The sequence below is a fragment of the Megalobrama amblycephala genome, linkage group LG11 (assembly GCF_018812025.1).
Source record: "Megalobrama amblycephala isolate DHTTF-2021 linkage group LG11, ASM1881202v1, whole genome shotgun sequence".
Classification (NCBI taxonomy): domain Eukaryota; kingdom Metazoa; phylum Chordata; class Actinopteri; order Cypriniformes; family Xenocyprididae; genus Megalobrama; species Megalobrama amblycephala.
The window spans coordinates 9289290-9309581 of NC_063054.1; the positions used below are offsets into that span (position 1 = coordinate 9289290).

Sequence of the window (20292 nt, forward strand, 5' to 3'; positions counted from 1 at the left end):
TTTGCTATTTGACCAAGCACAGAAGTGTTACTGAAATATAGAATTTTAAAACGAAACCAAATGAAGACTTCAGATGCAAAAGCCTCTAAGTGGCGTCTGAAATGTTCTTATAAAATGAGCATTTTTATCAAGCTCGTATTTTTATGTTCAGTTAGGTCCTTTTCATTGCCATTAAATGAACATAAACATACGAGCTTAATAAAAATGCTCATTATAGAAGAAAATTTCAGACGCCACTTAGAGGCTTTTGCATCTGAAGTCTTCAAATATAGGTGGTTATTGTGTATTCTTTACTGAAAACGGGTTAAAATGACCCCGAAGACTATGGAAGAATTAATGACGGTAGTGTTAAAATATATTAATTACTGTGACCTGTGAATGACGGGCGGAACCATGGCGAAGTGTTGTTGTTCGCGGGGGAGAGTTTTAACTGTCGCAGTGAAGTATTTAGAGGAGAAGAGTTTCGAGGGCTTGTCAAAACAGATACGCTTTTTAAATACTTAATCCGTATGATTAAGCAGTTGTAGCAATAAAAGTCTACCAACGCTGAAAGTTTTAGCCGTCTAGTTAACGTTTTACTGCTCGATCAAAGCACCATGTGGACTTAAATGGACTTCTTTGCTTCTTAGACACTGTCATTGAAACTACTTTTGTGAATTTGACATGCATAAATAGCCTATAAACTATAAATATTTGACCACTATAATTATTAAGCACACAAGAGTGAATATGAATGTTCAGTGCATTTTATAAGCAGGTTTATATCCGCCTGGTGAAGCTCGACATGTTGTGCACTTTAACGTCAATAAACCGGCTCCGGTTTCACTCAGTGATAAGATGTTGTGGAGCGAGACACTTTCACTGCCGTCCATCACTCTTTGCCTCTGCTCGGACAAACTCATCTTTCTATCTGAAACCGAGAGGACCTGTCACTGTTTCTCCTCCATCTCTGTGTCTGAGGTCAGGATTCAGACTCGACACCTGTATAACAGCATTCAGACCTCCTCCAGGTCATCGAGTGCCGCTGATCGTTCAGTCGAGTCAGTTTCACACCTCAGGCAGGCTGAGAGCTTTACCTGCACCCCTGATCTGGCTGGTCCTGAAGCCCCTGCAGAAGCTCATGGCCATTATTCTGGGCAGGTGAGTCTCCTCAAATACCTCATATAACGACGACATAAGAAGGACATCATTGCCTCCTCATTTCCATGAAATTGATGAATCAGTGAACAGCTCCAGATAGGGATGCACCGATACTTGTTTGTGGCAGGAAGTGATACTCAATGATTATTGCTGTGTTATGATATAATAACTAATATGATGGCCAAAATTATTTTTTAATTAAATTATTATTATTATTATTATTTAAAAATGTAGGCCAATAACTGATATGATGACAATTAGTATTTCAATATTTTATCTTTTCTTTTCTTTTCTTTTCTTTTTTTTTTTTTTTTTGCATATAACTACATCTAAATATATTCTCTGTGGATAGATATTTTTGCAGATTTGTATTTTATTGTTATTATTATTTATGTTGGATTTTATTTATTTTATTGTGGCCAGTAACTGATATAGTGGCCAAAATTATAAATCTGTACTATATTATTATTATTATTATTATTATTATTATTATTTTAAAATGTAGGCTGATGATAACTGATATTATGACCAATAGTATTTAAATATTTTTAATCTATATCTTTTAATAGCTTTTTTGGCAAATAACTACATTTAATTATTCTCTGTGGATATTTTTAATTAATATTATTTTATTATTATTACTATTATTTATGTTGGATTTTATTTGTTATTATGACCAATAACTGATATAGTGGCCAAAATTATGAATCTGTACTATATTATTATTATTTTAAAATGTAGGCCGATAGCTGATATTATGACCAATAGTATTTAAATATTTTTAATCTATTACTTTTAAAAAGCATTTTTGGAAAATAATGGAAATAATCTGTGGATATATATTTTTGCATTAATATTTTTATTTATGTTGTATTTTATTTATGTTATTATGGCCAGTAACTGATATAGTGGCCAAAATTATAAATCTGTACTATATTATTATTATTATTTTAAAATGTAGGCCAATAACTGATATTATGACCAATACAATTTCAGTATTTTTAATCTATAACTTTTTTATAGTTTTTTTTGGCAAATAACTACATCTAAATATATTATCTGTTGATAGATATTTTTGCAGATTATTATTATTATTATTATTTTTATTTATGTTGGATTTTATTTATTTTATTATGACCAGTAACGGATACAGTGGCTAATATTTTAAATCCATACCGTTTTTACCCCTAATTATTGGCTGATGCTGAGATAATTAATATATTTTATCTATATTTTATTAAATATATACTTTTAAACTGTATCACACTAAATCAGCTAGATTTGTAAAGGGAAATTCTTTGCAACTATTTGATGAAAAGAAAGTTCAAAAGAACTGCATTTCTCTGAAATATAAATGTTCTGTAACAATGTAAAAATCTTTAACTGAATAAAAGTAGTTTTTTAAATCTTTTGAACAGTTGAACATCAAATGTACATTTAAAGTGATAGTTCACCCAAAAATGAAAATTCTGTCATCATTTACTCGCCCTCATGTTGTTGGTAACCAGACAGTTGACGGGAGCCATTGACTTCCATAGTAGGAAAAAAAAAATACTATGGAAGTCAATGGCTACCGTCATCTGTCTGGTTACAAAATTCTTCAAAATATCTTCTTTTGCATTCAACAGAAGAAAAAAATCTCCTACAGGTTTGGAACAACTTGAGGGTGACTAAATGATGACAAAAGTTTCATTTTTGGGTGTACTATCACTTTAAGCCATTTATAAACTTATAAAACTGCTTTAGATTTTTAAAGCCCTTATACAGTCTCAATGTGGTTAGTAAATGGGGAGCATATGGCAGGTCATTGACACCAAAGTTCTTGGTTTTCTGTGAGGGTAAGAAAAGATTTATTAAGAACTCAGATTCAGATTTCATGCGTGTCTCTCGGTCTCTAGGAGCATCAGAAAATGGTGGATGGCCCTGCCGCCCAATAAAAAGCAGCTGTTTCGTGAGTGGACATGGCGTCGACGCTGGCACTTGTTGGGAGCTGGGTCGGGACTGTTGATCTTCATCTCTCTCCTCTTTCTCACCCACCTGGATGAATCTCCAATTACGGGCAGGACCCGACTGCTGCTGTTCAGCAAGGAGGCCTTCATGGAACTGGCTCAGTCCACTGCGGAAGTGGTACGCCTGGTCAAGTCAGCACAGCTTGTGTACTCAGTTTACATTTTGAATTTATGATCAACAATAGCACTTCCAGGGAAATATGTAAGTCTTATAATAGTGTATGCAAATGCCTGGAGTTGGTCCAAAAATAAAGAAGTATTTTATTGTGCTATGGGATATTATGAAAATGAAAGAATTTCACAAATCATTTAATTTAATTCCATTTTATTTCATGGGCTCTTGCTCCTCTTTCTCCTTTATTCTGTCTCTCAGTATATGGAGGACTTTAAGGATTCTCTGATTGCTCCGTCGGACCACAGGCACCAGGCGGTGGAGCTCGTGGTTCAGACTCTGGTCCAGAGGAACAAGGACATTGCTGAGATGTCCTCTGTCCCCTGGACTGTCCATGTGGTGGACGGCACTCCCATCAACGCATTTGTTTTGCCAGTGAGTCATATCTGATAACTTAAAGGTCCCGTTCTTCGTGATCCCATGTTTCAAACTTTAGTTAGTGTGTAATGTTGGTGTTAGAGTATAAATAAAATCTGTAAAATTTTAAAGCTCAAAGTTCAATGCCAAGCGAGATATTTTATTTAACAGAAGTCTCCTACATCGAACGGCCAGTTTGGACTACATCCCTCTACTTCCTTCTTTAATGACGTCACTAAAACTAACTTTGACTTCTGAAAACGTCACTTTGACTAACCTCCGCCCACAGGAATACACAAGAGTTGCGTTTGTAGAGTGTGTTTGTCGCCATGTCGTCGAAACGCTGTTATTTTCATCCCGCAGTCCAATCACCGGGTCTGATTCCGGCTCAAATTGATAGGGTAAAATTAAAGACATGTTTACAATAACACTGAGCGCGTGCATCTCCACGTTATGGTAAGAGGCGTGACCTTTCCGGGCAAGATGCGCTAAACTGCTGTCGAATCACAACACAGGAACCGCTGGCACAATCAGAACTCGTTACGTATTTCTGAAGGAGGGACTTCATAGAACAAGGAAGTCATCAGCCCGTTTTTATGACAGTGGAAACAGCGGTATACAGATAAGTAAATTATGTGAAAAATACTGTGTTTTTTTACACGCGAAACATGAACACATGTTATTGCACACTATAAACACAATCAAAGCTTCAAAAAAACACGAAAAACGGGACCTTTAATAACCAAATTGTTTGTCTAATAAATAAATAAACTTTATTCAATTTAAAGGGGGTCATTATTTTTTTTTAATCATTTTCATTTTTCCACTTATAACTTTTCCTTCTGCCAATTTTTAGAAGCAACTCTGACTGCGCAGAAAAACTTCAGTCTCTGAGTTTGCGCTTTAGATCACCTTCATCTTCATTATCCAACATATTGTATGTTGGACATGAAATAAATACACAAATAAATCTGAGTCTGAAAAAAGTATTGCACTATATATCGATATACACTTTTATTACACCATAAAATGTTTTTGGTCAGTTTGATTTAAAAAAAAAAAAAGAAAAAAAGAAAAAAAGAATACTTTTATTCAGCAAGGATGCATTATATTGACCAAAAGTGACAGTAAAGAAATGTATGATATGAAGGTTTCTATCTCAAATACACGCTTTCTATTCATCAAAAAATCCTTTAAAAAATATCATGGTTTCCACAAAAATATTAAGCGGCACAACTGTTTTCAAAAATGATAATAATAATAAATGTTTCTTGAGCAGCAAATCAGCATATTAGAATGATTTCTGAAGGATCATGTGACACTGAAGACTGGAGTAATGATGCTGAAAATTCAGCTTTGCATCATATATTACTTTTAAAATATATTAAAATATAAGTATAAATACAGTAAAAAAAGTAATATTTTGAACTATTATTGCAGTTAAAATAATATTTCACAATATTACTGTTTTTACTCAATTGTTGATCAAATAAATGCAGCCTGGATGAGCATACAAGACTTTAAAAAATATTTCAAAATCTCTCCGACCCCAAACTTTTGAACAGTAGTGTGTATATATACCCCTATTTCATTGTATAGCACAGTTATTATAAAAGATATATAAAAATGTACAAAATAGAGATATTTTGTAACCTGATCCTCCTGATTTTTGGATTGACTGGTTGTGAAATTACTCAAAACAGTTTTGGATGTTTTCTCTTAAGAGCTACACCACTCAACGGATTCTTCATACAGTTTAGTACTTTAGCAAAGAGAGAGAATGTTCTTAATCCACTGCAGATCTTGAGACTGATTACTAGAGGAGAAAATGACTCTGATTTCACAGCTGGAATGATTGTGTTTCAGAATGGAGAGATCTTCGTCTTCACAGGAATGCTGGATGCTGTAGCAGACATTCATCAGCTGGTCTTTGTTCTGGGACATGAGATGGCTCACGCTCTGATTGGTCATGCAGTAAGTCCCGCCCACACCGTCAAAACTCTGCACAGAAACACCCGATTGGACATTTTTTTTGTTTATTAATTTTAATCCAGTAAGCAATTATGCTCAAAATAAAGTAATCAATAGCATAATATTAATAAATGTAAGCAGGGCTTGACATTAACTTTTTTGCTCACCAGCCACTGTGGCTGGTGGTTTTTCAAAGTTACTAACCACCAGCGATGGGAATAACGGCGTTATAAATAAACGGCGTTACTAACGCCGTTACTTTTTTCAGTAACGAGTAATCAAATGAATTACTTTTTCTCCCGTTACAACGCCGTTACCATTACTGGCAAAAAAATGCTGCGTTACTATAATTGAGCTCACTGAAGCGGTTTTCATCCGAGTAGGCTCTCTCTCAGCCATAGGACCTGCAAAGATTTTTCTCTGGTGTGTGCTGCGGTTAGTCATACACAAATATAATTTTAAATTGATAATAATGTACGATGCTCTGTCTGTCTGTGTGTCTGTGTGTGTGAGCATGCGAGCTGAGCGCGAGCTCAAACCAGAATAGGCCTACCCTTTGTGGCTCGAAAATATGTGAAATAAGTTTTTCTATTCAACTAGTAGTTGTTCATTTAAGCCATTAGTTGACTATTCACATTTATATTAATTTAATTTCTTAAATACTGGAGAGAATAAACTAATAATGAGCGTTTATGTAATATATGTACTCAAGCGCACGCATAACGCTTGCCATAAAGAACCGGCAAAAGTAATGATTATGAATGTGACAAAAAAAACAGCAAGGAGACATTTTAATTGTTTATTAATAAAGTAATGTTTTCTGAATCAGTGTCGGCTGCAGAGATGAAGTTCGCATTGCTGACTCTCGTAATCTCTGCATAGGCTATATAGCCTACTGGACGCGCCTAGAGAGAGGATTAGGCTACATAATCAAAGTAGCCTATTTCTTTTCGTTTTTAGATATTTCAAGCTTTCTATAGATATGTTTCTCATGCGAGGCAAGCAGCCTATGAGTTGCGGTCCATTCAGCCTATAAGTCACGCTCCAGTTCACGCGCCAGTGATCGCGCCCGCGCCTGCCATTATATTGTCTGCTGTATTTGCTTCTTATTTATTAAATCCAGGCAATTGGTTGATGAAACATTGATTAAAATTAAGATACAATTTTTACAAAACGAAATTCACTTTAAAGAAAGGCTTTCTATAAAACAAAACTTAATGAAGTGTTTAAAATCATGTCTGACCCACTCCATGCCTCCCGATATATTGCGCATCTTATGATGCATCTTACTCATGCTGTTCACTTTTCATAATCAAATAAATGAATGAATTTAAAACATAACATAGAACTATTTAAACATAAATATGAAACGACATTTTCTTTAATGGCTACCAACACGTATTACAGTACAGAGAAATTTCATAAGCAAGAGCGGATCATGAGTCACGAGTCGGATCAAGAATAATTTATTCTTAGACTTAGGCCTATATTTAATATTGGGGGCATTCAAGTTATTTGACATATTTTATTTTTTTTAAGTAACGCAATAGTTACTTTCCCTGGTAATTAGTTACTTTTATAATGATGTAACTCAGTTACTAACTCCGTTACTATTTGTGAGAAGTAACTAGTAACTATAACTAATTACTTTTTTAAAGTAACGTGCCCAACACTGCTAACCACTCAGCATTTTTACTGGCCACCAGTTTGACATTAATACCATGGGGAAACACTGCCATATAGATATGTTTAACATTATCTCATAATTCAGCAGCAGGTATATTAGGCTGCTGTCACTTTAAGACCTGATGCACAGATCCATTATACTGTTACACATGCGTTTTCTTTCTCAACTGTTTATGTTCACTTAAAACATACTGACTGTGTTTACATGAATACTCACCAAGACCAGCATTTTGACATTATTTTGTGTGTATTTGACTGTTTAAGTGCAATAAGCAGTGAAAAAAAACTCAATTTAGTAATGAGAGGCGGCTTTATGTGTGTGCACTTTGAGTGTGAGCACAAAATCTGTGGGAATGAGTAAAATTATGCGCAATACACGCAATCCCAAAACTCAAGCCCTGTAACACCAACAATATTCATCTGGAGCAAATGAAACGAGTGAGTGAGGGGAGGAGGGTTTGTGTGTTGCTGTCTGAGAGATACCGCAGCTGGTATAGTGTATCTATTCTGAGGAAAATGAGTATTGGAAGTGTTTCAGATATTTCAGTATTGATGTGTTCTGAAAAATCGGTATTTTTGACTACAGTTGAAAAATTTATGTAGCCTTATTATATATAAAAATCAACCCACCAAAGTGCCTAGTAGGAGTGACTGAGTTACACGCCACTGTGGAAATCCACCCGCATTTTGCGGGTTGGTGGGTGTTAATGTCAAGCCATGTCTTGCTTAGGCTCATTTTGATTTTTGTTTATTACATTGTTGATTTTTGAGTATTACATGGCCTGTGATATGCACCGTTTGTCAGATGGTTATAGGACCCTCGGACTGCCTCTGGCCTTTATTGTTTGGATCAAATTAAATTTGTACTTCCTTTGTTGTGTCTCTCAGATTTTTTTCTGGAAGTAAAGCACCCTTCATTAGATTCGAGTGCTCGCTTTATCTCTCTTTTGCGTGTGTCATGTTTTACTTTCATCTTTTCACTTGGTTTAAATTAAGAGAAGTAGGCGTCCTGTCTCAGAGGCGCCAAGCGCTGTTAAGGGTTCGGTTTAAAGAGATGGTTTAGTTTCAGAGCTGTTACATCATTGCATGCTTGTGGGTCTGGTTTTGGTGAAGGAGCTTAGCGCTCATATGAGGGCTAACATGATATGGCTGTGAAAAACTAAACTGATTTTTCAATGACATTAAAAAGTCCCTTTAAAGCCACGGTCATGTTATTAGACTCAAGTGTTTCCTTAGTTATTTTAAGTCCGCGACAAGCTGGCACTCTATGAGACAACCTCTGACTGGTTGCAAATGCTACAAACCTGCATGCACACTGCAATCAACAATTATTTTATTCTGGGATCATAGCTAAAGTCGAGAGGAAAAGCAATCTTATAATTGACGCACATGTTTTTTTTTCCATATTCTTTCTATTCAGCAAAGAATACTTAAAAAAACAACAACTGATCACTCTTTCCACAAAAAAACACAATCATTTTCAACACTGATAATAAATGTTTCTTGAGCAGCAAATCAGCATATTATAATGATTTATGAAAGGATCAATTGACACTGAAGACTGGAGTAATGATGCTGAAATGAATTACTTTTTAAAATAGGTTAAACTAAGTTATTTTAAACTGAAATAATATTTCACAATAGAATATTACAGTTTAACTGTATTTTTGATAAAAATAAATGCAATCTTGGTGAGCATAAGAGACTTATAAACATTAAAAAAAATCTTACAGACACCAAATTTATTAATGGTTGTGTATATGTTGAACACAAAAGGAGATGTTTAGCAAAATGTCCAAGCTGCTCTTTTCCACATGGAAGCAGATATTGAACAGTTACAGTCAAGTGGCTCCAAAAAGTACAAAAAAAATAACTTCAAAATATCCCATATTTGTGTGAGGACAAAACCAAGATATATTTGATAGTCATTAAAAATTGTATGTAAAAGAACAGCAAAGACATTTAATAAAAATATCATGTTATGTTTAAAAGAATAATAAAAACACACACAAATGGGTTCGAGGGTGAAAATAAAATGAAAATCATACATTTTAATGGAAGTAAGCTATTGTAACAGGTTAAAAAACTTTATGACCATGAAGATGACATAATTACCTAACAGATCTGCTTTGCGGCATGTACCTGGCCACCCGTGGACATGTGTTTTGGCGTATATCTGTTGCCCCTCTTTCAGTAGAATGTGTATTGTAATTACAATTCAGTGTGGTTCATTATGTCTCTCTTTGTTAAATTGCTTGTTTCTTTTTCTTTGTTTTTCTACATTGTTCCTAATTGGGAATGCTGTCAGAGAATGGGCTGCATAGCAAGAGTAAAAATGCTTCTTAACACCAAAATGCAAACAAATTAGCATAGTAGATAAACAACAAAATCAACAAAGACAGAAAAGCCCATAATGAATTTCTTTCTCTTTCTCAGGCAGAGCAGGCCAGTTTGTCTCACGTCGTGGACCTGCTGTCTGTCATCCTGCTGACGGCGATCTGGGCCATCTGTCCTCGGGACAGTTTAGCTCTTTTGGGCCAGTGGATTCAGAGCAAACTTGTGCAGGTGACGGTTGACCTTGCCATATCTGTTTGAACTCTATTTCAATCGATTCCTAATCTGCCTTCCACATGCTTCCACTGAAGAAAAGGTGGTTCTGGCCTTGAACTTGCTGGTCTTGAACCAGTGAGATGTTCACAGCTAATCAAGACACTTCATTTTCCCAGTCTGTTTGAAATAAAATGATTTTGTTGATAAATATTGCGTCAGTATATATATATATATATATATATATATATATATATATATATATATATATATATATATATATATATATATATATATATATATATATATATGTATATATATATATATATGTATATATATATATATGTATATATATATATATATATATATATATGTATATATATATATATATATGTATATATATATATATATGTATGTATATATATATATATGTATGTATATATATATATATATATATATATATATATATATATATATATATATATATGCTGGGATGTCAGGTAATTAAAATGTTTAAACTAATTAATCACAAATGAATCACACTTCAAATTTGGCTGAGAAATTACTCCGAAAAGATCATTTAAAGTCATTATTGTGTAAAGCATCAAATAAGACATTACAAAAAGTAGCTTCAGCAAGAAATATTTTATTTGATCCAACATAGAATTTATTACACATACTCTTTTGGACCATGAGGGCGAGTAAATGATGACTGAATTTTCATTTTTGGGTAAACTATACCTTTAATGTTTTTTTATTTCTATGGAAATATGAAATTACTTTTTAATGAAATTATACTGGCGGTGAATGTCTTAATGATTAAGTCATTGACTCAATCATTCATTCATTCATTCGATTCTTTCAAACGGCTCATTTATTCAGTGAGTGAATTCAGCACCGCTTCAAGTCCAACATGGTTCATTCGTTTCATTTAAAATGTGGATTCAGAAATTAAATGCCGCTGTGTCTTGATACGAGACGAGCAGTTCTGCATTGTCTTTACATTTTCGATGGCAAAATTGAGCAAAACAGACAATATTGTGTCTAAAATATGAACACAATATTAACTTCTTATTTATTAAAATCAGCCTATCACATTTGCACTCGTGCTATTCTGGACAGAATAAGTGTGATAAAGCTTAAAGGTGCCCTAGAATTAAAAATTGAATTTATCTTGGCATAGTTAAATAACAAGAGTTCAGTACATGGAAATGACACACAGTGAGTCTCAAACTCCATTGTTTCCTCCTTCTTATATAAATCTCATTTGTTTAAAAGACCTCCGAAGAACAGGCGAATCTCAACATAACACAGACTGTTACTCTAACAGTCGGGATCATTAATATGTACTAGGGATGTCCAGATCCGATCACGTGATCGGAAATCGGGCCCGATCACGTGGTTTCAGACTCGATCGGAATCGGACGTTACCTCCCGATCAGGACTCGGATATGTAACGTTATTAGGGGTGCAACGGTTCTCAGTAAAAAATCGAACCCTACGGTTCTCCACTTAGGGTTAGGTACGCACTTGCACCGCGGTCCATCTCGAATGACGACGCATCTATTGGTTAATATGGTTTGTTTAAAATAGCAACGTGGAAAACAGACAGACAGAGTTCAAATAATGTATGTTTCAGTCGATGGATGCGCAAAACGTTACAACAACGATAATCAGAAAGCGTGGACAAAACAGTCACTCTTTGTAAACTGTTAACTGCGAGTGCCGTATGCTCTAATGTCCAGTCATTTACGCCGTCATCACCCTGGTGTTGATAGCGCGCGAGCGCCGGTGAGACCTGAACAGCACACGCTGCTATCTGTGTTTAAACTAACTCATTTAAGCTTTGCTGATTTAAACCTTCAAGAACAAGACGCGAAAGAGAACTCGCACGCGCTGTGAGAAGATTTGTGTGCGCTCATCCGAAGCGCGCACACGCTTATTTCAGTCAGCGCGCAAATACTGAGTTCTCTTTCAAGTCTTGCGCTTAAGCGGACAAATTCATACAAAAATTATGTCAACATGCCCGTCTTAGCGAGTATCCTAGCAAACATAGTCGGTTATGTCTTAAGTGAACGTATATTAGTCGAGAAAGACGCATGTGTAACAGTATATGTACTGGATCGTGCATGTCTTCTAGGGAAAAAAAACTATTCCTGCTGCCTGTTTTTAATGTTAAATCAAACAACAAATAACAAAGAAATCACTCACTGCTCTTGACTGAATAGTTTTTGTAACTTCAATAATGATTAATCTTTATTTATTTTATACAGTAAAGATAATATGCAGTGATATTTTATATTTGATTACTTTATCCATTTTCTGTACGTGAAAACGATTGTTAGATTCCTGAAAAACCTGAAAAGCACTGTTCCTGGATCTGTTTTTTTCGCTCTTCTTTATTCTTTTTCATGTATTATAGAAGTATCGGATCAGGACTCGGTATCGGTAGATACTCAAAATCAAATGACTCGGACTCGGAATCGAGGGCAAAAAAACGTGATCGGGACATCCCTAATATGTATGCCCCCAATATTTGCATATGCCAGCCCATGTTCAAGGCATTACACAAGGGCAGCCAGTATTAACGTCTGGATCTGTGCACAGCTGAATCATCAGACTAGGTAAGCAAGCAAGAACAATAGCGAAAAATGGCAGATGGAGCAATAATAACTGACATGATCCATGATAACATGATATTTTTAGTGAGATTTGTAAATTGTCTTTCTAAATGTTTCGTTAGCATGTTGCTAATGTACTGTTAAATGTGGTTAAAGTTACCATCGTTTCTTACTGTATTCACAGAGACAAGACTCGTTATTTTCATTTTTTAAACACTTGCAGTCTGTATAATTCATAAACACAACTTCATTCTTTATAAATCTCTCCAACAGTGTGTAATGTTAGCTTTAGCCACGGAGCACTATCAAACTCATTCAGAATCAAATGTAAACATCCAAATAAACACTGTACTTAAGCGATTAGACATGTTGCATGACGAACACTTTGTAAAGATCCATTTTGAGGGTTATATTAGCTGTGTGAACTTTGTTTATGCTGTTAAAGGCAAGCGTGAGCTCCGTGGGTTGGAGCGGGAGATTTAAAGGGGCCGCAGCTTAAATCGGCTCATATTTAATGATGCCTCAAAATAGGCAGTTAAAAAAATGAATAAAAAAAATCTATAGGGTATTTTGAGCTGAAACTTCACAGACACATTCAGGGGACACCTTAGACTTATCTTACATCTTTTAAAAAGACGTTCTAGGGCACCTTTAACTAATAATTTTTGTTAACTGATATAGGTATGTATAAATATGCTTACCAAGGCTACATTTATTTGATCAAAAATTCAGTAAAATGTCAGTTGTGATATATTTTTTTTATGATTCTTTAATGAATACAAAGTTTAAAGAGCAGCATAATTTTTTGTAACATTATAAATGTCTTTACTGTCTCTTTTGATCAATTTAATGTGCCCTTGCTGAATACAAGTATTAATTTCTTTAAAAGAAATCTTACTGACTGACTATATATCTTATTTATCATTTTATATTTTTATTACATTTTGTTTGTTCAGAATTAAGCTTAAGACATTGACGGGACTGGGTTTAGGTTGGGTTTGTCCATTAACGATGCAAACAATCCTTAAACATTGATTCTAAAATCCCTGAAAGACCCTTTAACCATGAATTATACTCCTCCACTCGAGCTCAAAGAAAGCTTCTCAAGTGCTCTCTCACCACCATTATAAAACAATAACAATATCTCAGAGGAGATCTTATTTGGGTTTGTAAGGACTTCAATTTGAGGTTAGTTAAAATTCAGCTACATTTATTTGTCTTCTAAATGGATATTGAATTTGCATTTTCTGAATCACTCTACGGCATGAAACAAAGGCCCACTTTCAATTTAATTGTACTTTAGTTTTTTATGGTGTTTTTCTTCTAAGATACCTTGTACTCTCTTGTTCTCCTTTTTATGTGAGTTTTCATCCCTTTCTTTCCTTGTTTTTCATCATCTTTGCCCATTACATTTAAAATAAATTACATTTTAATGGTTGGGCTTTTTATCTCCTAGTCATTTTGTTCTCCAAATATGGTTCACTTTATTCTGTCCATCTTCCTCTGTTTACCCAATATAACTCCTGTGTGCGTTGTCAGAATAGCTCATTTAACTGCATATTCTTTGTCATTTTCTCTGTATGTGTTGTAGTTCTTATTTGAGCGGCCCTACAGTCGTAAGCTTGAGGCGGAGGCGGACCAGGTTGGCCTGCAGCTGGCTGCCAAGGTACTGCAGATATGATCAGATTCAGTACACAGTCTTCTTGTAGCAACACCAAGCTTTTGGGTTCAATTCCATTTTAGGTAGATTCTAGGGAACGCATATTGATAAAATGTATCAATATGCGTTCCCTAGAATCTACCTAAAATGCACAATAAGTTCTGTTTCACAGTGTAAGCAGCTTATATGTTTATATCAGGTTTCAGAATTTACACTGCATGCATAAGCAGCACACTGCTGAGTAGCAAAAGTGCAGCTGCAAGTAGACTTTAAAGGGATAGTTCACCCAAAAAATGAACATTTGCTGTTAATACATTCACCCTCAGGCCAAGATGTACAGTAGGTGACTTTTTTATTCCTCAGTAGATTTTCAGCTTAAACCATGGTCCTTGGTGATTCATATAATGCAAGTCAATAGCTGCCATCACTTTGAGAGTTAAAAAAAAAACAAAAAAATACATATACGGGCAAAACAAAATTAATACTTGTGGCTCCTGACGATTCATTATGAAGCAAAACGATCAGTCTATGCAAGAAAGTGAACATATTTACAACACTTTTACCTGTAATCCACAGCTTTGAAAAACGGTCTTGAGAGCGTTCATAGCAGTCTGGAGCCCAAGCTTCCTGTCGCAGTATGGTGTATGCATGGGTTGCAAACTCACACGTGAGCTGACATAGTGTTTGTTTACAAAAGAGAGGAAAGACACCCATGTTGTATTTTTTTTTTTTTTTTTTTTATATTTGTTTTATATATTTTAAAATATTTTTGTAAAGCTATATATTAATTTTGTTTTGCCTGTATGTATTTTTTACTCTCAAAGTGACTTGCATTATATGAATCACCAAAGACTAGGGTTTCAGCTAAAAATCTTTACATTTCTACTAAAGAAAAAAAGTCACCTACATCTTAGATGGCTTTACGGTGATTAAATTAACAGCAAACAAACTGTCCCTTTAAGCCTATTTTTTGCACCTCGTTACTGAATTATTAATCTGTTTAACAATTGTTTGGGGGGAAAAAAAGTCTCTCAGGCTTAGTAAAAAATCCATGAATTGACACAGACTGCACATTCTGTTCAGTAAATCAAGATGATTCAAGCAGTTAGTATTCATAGTTCACTGTAATTTTAGTATTCTTCATATACCTTTATAGAATTTATTAAGATTTTGAATTAGCTTTTTTCAATTTTCAATTTTTGTTTAATTTTAAATAAAATTTTTGTTTTTCTATATAGCTTGGATTTTTATTTCAGTTTTAGCAACTTCAGTACTCCAACTTAAATGTATTTATTTCAGTTAGTTGCCAAGGCAAAATTTCTTATTTTCGTTTGTTTTTTTAAGTTTAGCGTTTTCCATCTAATATTTTTGTTTTGTTTTGTTTTGTTTTGTTTTGTTTTGTTTTGTTTTGTTTTGTTTTGTTTTGTTTTGTTTTGTTTTAGTTACCAAAACTGTCATAGCTATGCTTTGGGATTAGGTTTTGTTTCATGTAGAATAATTAAATAAATTAATTAGCATTTAAATAAATGTGATCTCCCCCCCACCCCCTTACCGTAAATAAGATTGCATGATGAAGTTTGTTGCAGTTAAATCTGATTAACTGTTAGTTCACCCAAAAATGTTCCGTTTGTTTTGTTATAGGTTTGTTTTTGTTTTGTTTTTCTTATTGTTGTCTTTGTTCTGTTTGTTCTGTGAAAAAGAAAAAACAATAAAATAAATTTAAAAAAAAACTGTTTGTTCACCCATAAATGAAAATTCTGTCATTAATTTCTCACCCTCATGTCGTTCCACACCCGTAAGACCTTCGTTCATCTTCGATAATGAACGCGATATTGCGTGGCTTTTCAGTGATCTACGGCTCTGTCTATTAAATGCCGCTCCATTTGAAAGCAGGTGATGGCGATTTAGCGGTAATCAGGGAACCGGCATTACTGACGAAATGCGCGTGACAATCTCATGCGATATATCGTGCAGCCCTACTTCATAACATTAAAGTTGAACCACTGTAGTCACATGAACTGCTTTAAATATGTCTTTAGTAGCTTTCTGGGCATTGAAAATGTTAATTGTCTTGCTGGCAATGCAGGCCTCACTGAGCCATTGGATTTCATCAAAAATATCTTAATTTGTGTTCCAAAGATGAACGAAGGTCTTATGGGTGTAGAACTACTACGAGTAATTAATGACAGAATTTTCATTTTTGGGTGAACTAACCACCTGTGTGGTGTGAAACAGGCCTAATTCACATTGGTACCTGACAAATGTAAAAAATGTTAATGTGATTAAATGATCTGTAAGATTTTTTTATTACTTATAACTTTTTTTCTCAGGCCTTGTTTCCACCTGAAGCAGAACCAGAGCAGAAATGAAAGCTGCTGCTCTGAAATGAAAGCTGTCCATTAGATCGTAAGATATGAAAAAGCCCATAGATTTAACTGTCCATAGACCCTCCCCTCAAAGAAATGAAGTGCTTGAAAGTGGACAAAAGAGATTAAAACACCAGGTGTAAAAGGGTATGTGTCTCCCTTGTCTACATGTGATCCGATCGACCAAAATGTTTCTTTATACCAGGTGTAAACAGGGCATTATATACAGTATTAGATGCAAATAAAGTCACCTCTACGTCACTCTGAATAAAAGCTGTGTAACTAATAACGTATAATGATGACTGTGTAAATTAAAACCGTGAGACACAATTCAGTGGTGAGGAACCTGCTTGATATCAGTCATTAATAACCACAGTATCCTAAATGACCTCTAGATGGCACTGTTTCTTTACAAACTGCTTCATGGAAGCATTTCTCAGCATGTGGCAGTGGTCTGATTCACGGTGTAGTGCTCTTCCTGTCAGCATGTCTCCTGATCCCATGCTTGGCATCATTATGGAGAAACAGTCAATTCCCTTCTATCTCTTATAGTAGTAATAACGGGCCGCCTGCTGCTCGTAAACGGGCCCAGATCCGGCCTGCCACAGCCGGCTCGGTGAAGGACATTGGCACGTTGCTGCGGTAACGATGCGCGGCTGGCTCGACTAGTCATGATTCATGCTGTCCGTGAGCCAGCCTGCTCTCGGCTTTCGTTGTCCAGAGCTCAGAGCGCCCATCGGGTTGTGTGTGTCATCTCCCTGTTTGCTTCCCTTGATGATGGCGGGGCTTTAACATGCCAGACAAGCATCTCTTTGTGTATTTATTGAGATATGTGTGTGTTTCTGACAGGCGTGTGCTGACGTGAGGGCGGGCACAGTTTTTTGGCAGCAGATGGAGATCAATGATCAGTTGACTGGCCAACCAACCGTCCCCGAATGGCTGTCCACACACCCTTCTCACCAAAACCGTGTCAGACAGTTGGACCGCCTCGTTCCTGAGGTAATGCACACAAATACATGCATCATTAGACATTATTAGACATGAGTGAAACATGAGTGCACTTTTTTTTCACCTGGGCTCTTCTTTTATTATGAAATCCTCTGACATTTTTGTTTTAGACTTCTAATTCATTCAGCATTTTGTTTTTCTCTATCCTCTACGCTTTCGCGTTCGTCAGTTCTCACCTAATAGTTTTCATTTTTGTGTGAACTATCCCTTTAAAGGATTAGTTCACTTTCAAATTAAAATTTCCTGATAATTTACTCACCCCCATGTCATCCAAGATGTTCATGTCTTTCTTTCTTCAGTCGAAAAGAAATTAAAGTTTTTGATGAAAACATTCCAGGATTTTTCTCCATATAGTGGACTTCAATGGAGCCCAAACGGTTGAAGGTCAAAATTACAGTTTACAGCAATCCCAGATGAGAAATCAGGGTCTTATCTAGAGAAACCATCGCTCATTTTCTAAAAAAAATAAATAATAATTTTATACATTTTAACCATAAATGCTCATCTTGAACTAGCTCTCTTCTTCTTCTTCTCTATTTGAATTCCAGCAGTGTAGACACTGCTAAGTGTATTACTGCCCTCCACAGGTTAAAGTTTGAACTAATTGTCATATACAATATGTTACAATTAGTTCAAACTTTAACCTGTGGAGGGCAGTAATACACTTAGCAGTGTCTACACTGCTGGAATTCAAATAGAGAAGAAGAAGAAGAGAGCTAGTTCAAGATGAGCATTTATGGTTAAAATGTATAAAATTATTATTTATTTTTTTTAGAAAATGAGCGATGGTTTCTCTAGATAAGACCCTGATTTCTCATCTGGGATTGCTGTAAACTGTAATTTTGACCTTCAACCGTTTGGGCTCCATTGAAGTCCACTATATGGAGAAAAATCCTGGAATGTTTTCATCAAAAACTTTAATTTCTTTTCGACTGAAGAAAGAAAGACATGAACATCTTGGATGACATGGGGGTGAGTAAATTATCAGGAAATTTTCATTTCAAAGTGAACTAATCCTTTAAGTGGTATCATATTGAGCTGCATGAACTCCTCAAATTTGTGTAAAACCTGATGATCATGTTCTCCTTCCTTATTTGAGATGATCCATAGAGCATCTTCAGCTTTAATGGAAGCAAGGAAATTGACTTTTACATTTGTAAAATTTGACTGGTTAGTATAGCAACATTAAGCTCTAAGAAAACAATAGAGGTTATTGTTTTCAGTACTACTAACACACAAGTGGAGAGCTGTTTTCTGAATTTAACTTGAGGAATATGTCCTGGGTACGGTGTTCTCTTGATTTAAAGAAACGCACACCGTAGAGCTCGCAGACGTGTCTGAAATCCAGACTCCACCAAAGCTAACGAGACGTCTGGAGACCTCTCTGCTCTGGAGCAAACTCCACCTTCTACACACATTTCCACATTCATTGTGGAAATGAACAGATAAATACTCTTCTGCTGGAGGGGAAAACCAAACACAAAGGCCATGAAAAGGCCTGGAGGATCCATGGATCGCAGGGACGTCAGAAAACTCGATATTTATATGGTTGAATCTTTAGATCAATACCAGCAACCATAGAAGAGAGCCTTCATAAGTGATTGAGGCTAAATAATTCATGTGAGCTGTTATGTGGTACATCAAAATATATAATGCAGTGCATGACAGTGATTTGTTGGAGCGTGAATTGAACTCCATCAAGATCTTATGCTTGATTCTGAACAACTGCAATTTCCTCTCATAAAAAAAGGGCATTTTTCATGGGGGCAGTCAAATAATCATCATGATGTGTGAACTGGATTGAGAGAAAAAATTTCCATCCATCCATCCATCTATCTGTCCATTCTACCATCCTTCCTTCCTTGATAATAATTTTATTATTTAAGGTTTCCTAAAGGAAATGTTAACTCTTTATTTTCTCCCACACTGTTGGGGTGACAGCACAACGTGATCCTGCTTTTGTTGCTGCACTGCACTTGCAGGCCTTAGGTTTTCTTCATTTTCATTTTCTATGATAAATTCCACTCCCTTGCCTAAAGTGTGTTTTTCATAATGTGTTTTTTGGCTTTGACATCCGCTTGCATCAGTACCACCGTAATACTAGCTAACCTGTAGCTAGGTAACTTAGTTTTTGTTCCTTAAAGGTGCCATCATACGTTTTTTTACAAGATGTAATATAAGTCTAAGGTGTCCCCTGAATGTGTCTGTGAAGTTGCAGCTCAAAATACCCCATAGATTTTTTTTTTAATTAATTTTTTTTAACTGCCTATTTTGGGGCATAATTAGAAATGCGCCGATTCAGGCTGCCGCCCCTTTAAATCGTGCGCTCTCCACCCCCTCCCGAGTTCTCGACTCTATCACAGCATAAACAAAGTTCACACAGCTAATATAACCCTCAAAATGGATCTTTACAAAGTGTTCGTCATGCATGCTGCATGCATACATCGGATCATGTGAGTATAGTATTTATTTGGATGTTTACATTTGATTCTGCATGAGTTTGATAGTGCTCTGTGGCTAACGGCTAATGCTACACTGTTGGAGAGATTTATAAAGAATGAAGTTGTGTTTATGAATTATACAGACTGCAAGTGTTTAAAAATGAAAATAACGACGGCTCTCTTGTGTCCGTGAATACAGTAATAACAGATGGTAACTTTAACCACATTTAACAGTACATTAGCAACATGCTAACGAAACATTTAGAAAGACAGTTTACAAATATCACTAAAAATATCATGATATCATGGATCAT

General features: G+C 35.3%; 1 protein-coding gene across 1 annotated transcript in view; it reads left to right on the forward strand.

Annotated features, from left to right (window-relative positions):
• The first annotated feature begins 368 nt into the window (after positions 1-368).
• Positions 369-20292, forward strand: part of oma1 (OMA1 zinc metallopeptidase) — a 26772-nt gene continuing 6848 nt past the window's right edge. Inside the window, exons 1-7 of the mRNA XM_048208604.1 lie at positions 369-1140; positions 3039-3267; positions 3523-3696; positions 5545-5652; positions 9772-9900; positions 14095-14169; positions 17379-17528. Coding sequence (XP_048064561.1) covers positions 734-1140; positions 3039-3267; positions 3523-3696; positions 5545-5652; positions 9772-9900; positions 14095-14169; positions 17379-17528 — 1272 coding nt within the window. The 5' untranslated portion in view covers positions 369-733. The remainder of the gene's footprint in view (positions 1141-3038; positions 3268-3522; positions 3697-5544; positions 5653-9771; positions 9901-14094; positions 14170-17378; positions 17529-20292) is intronic.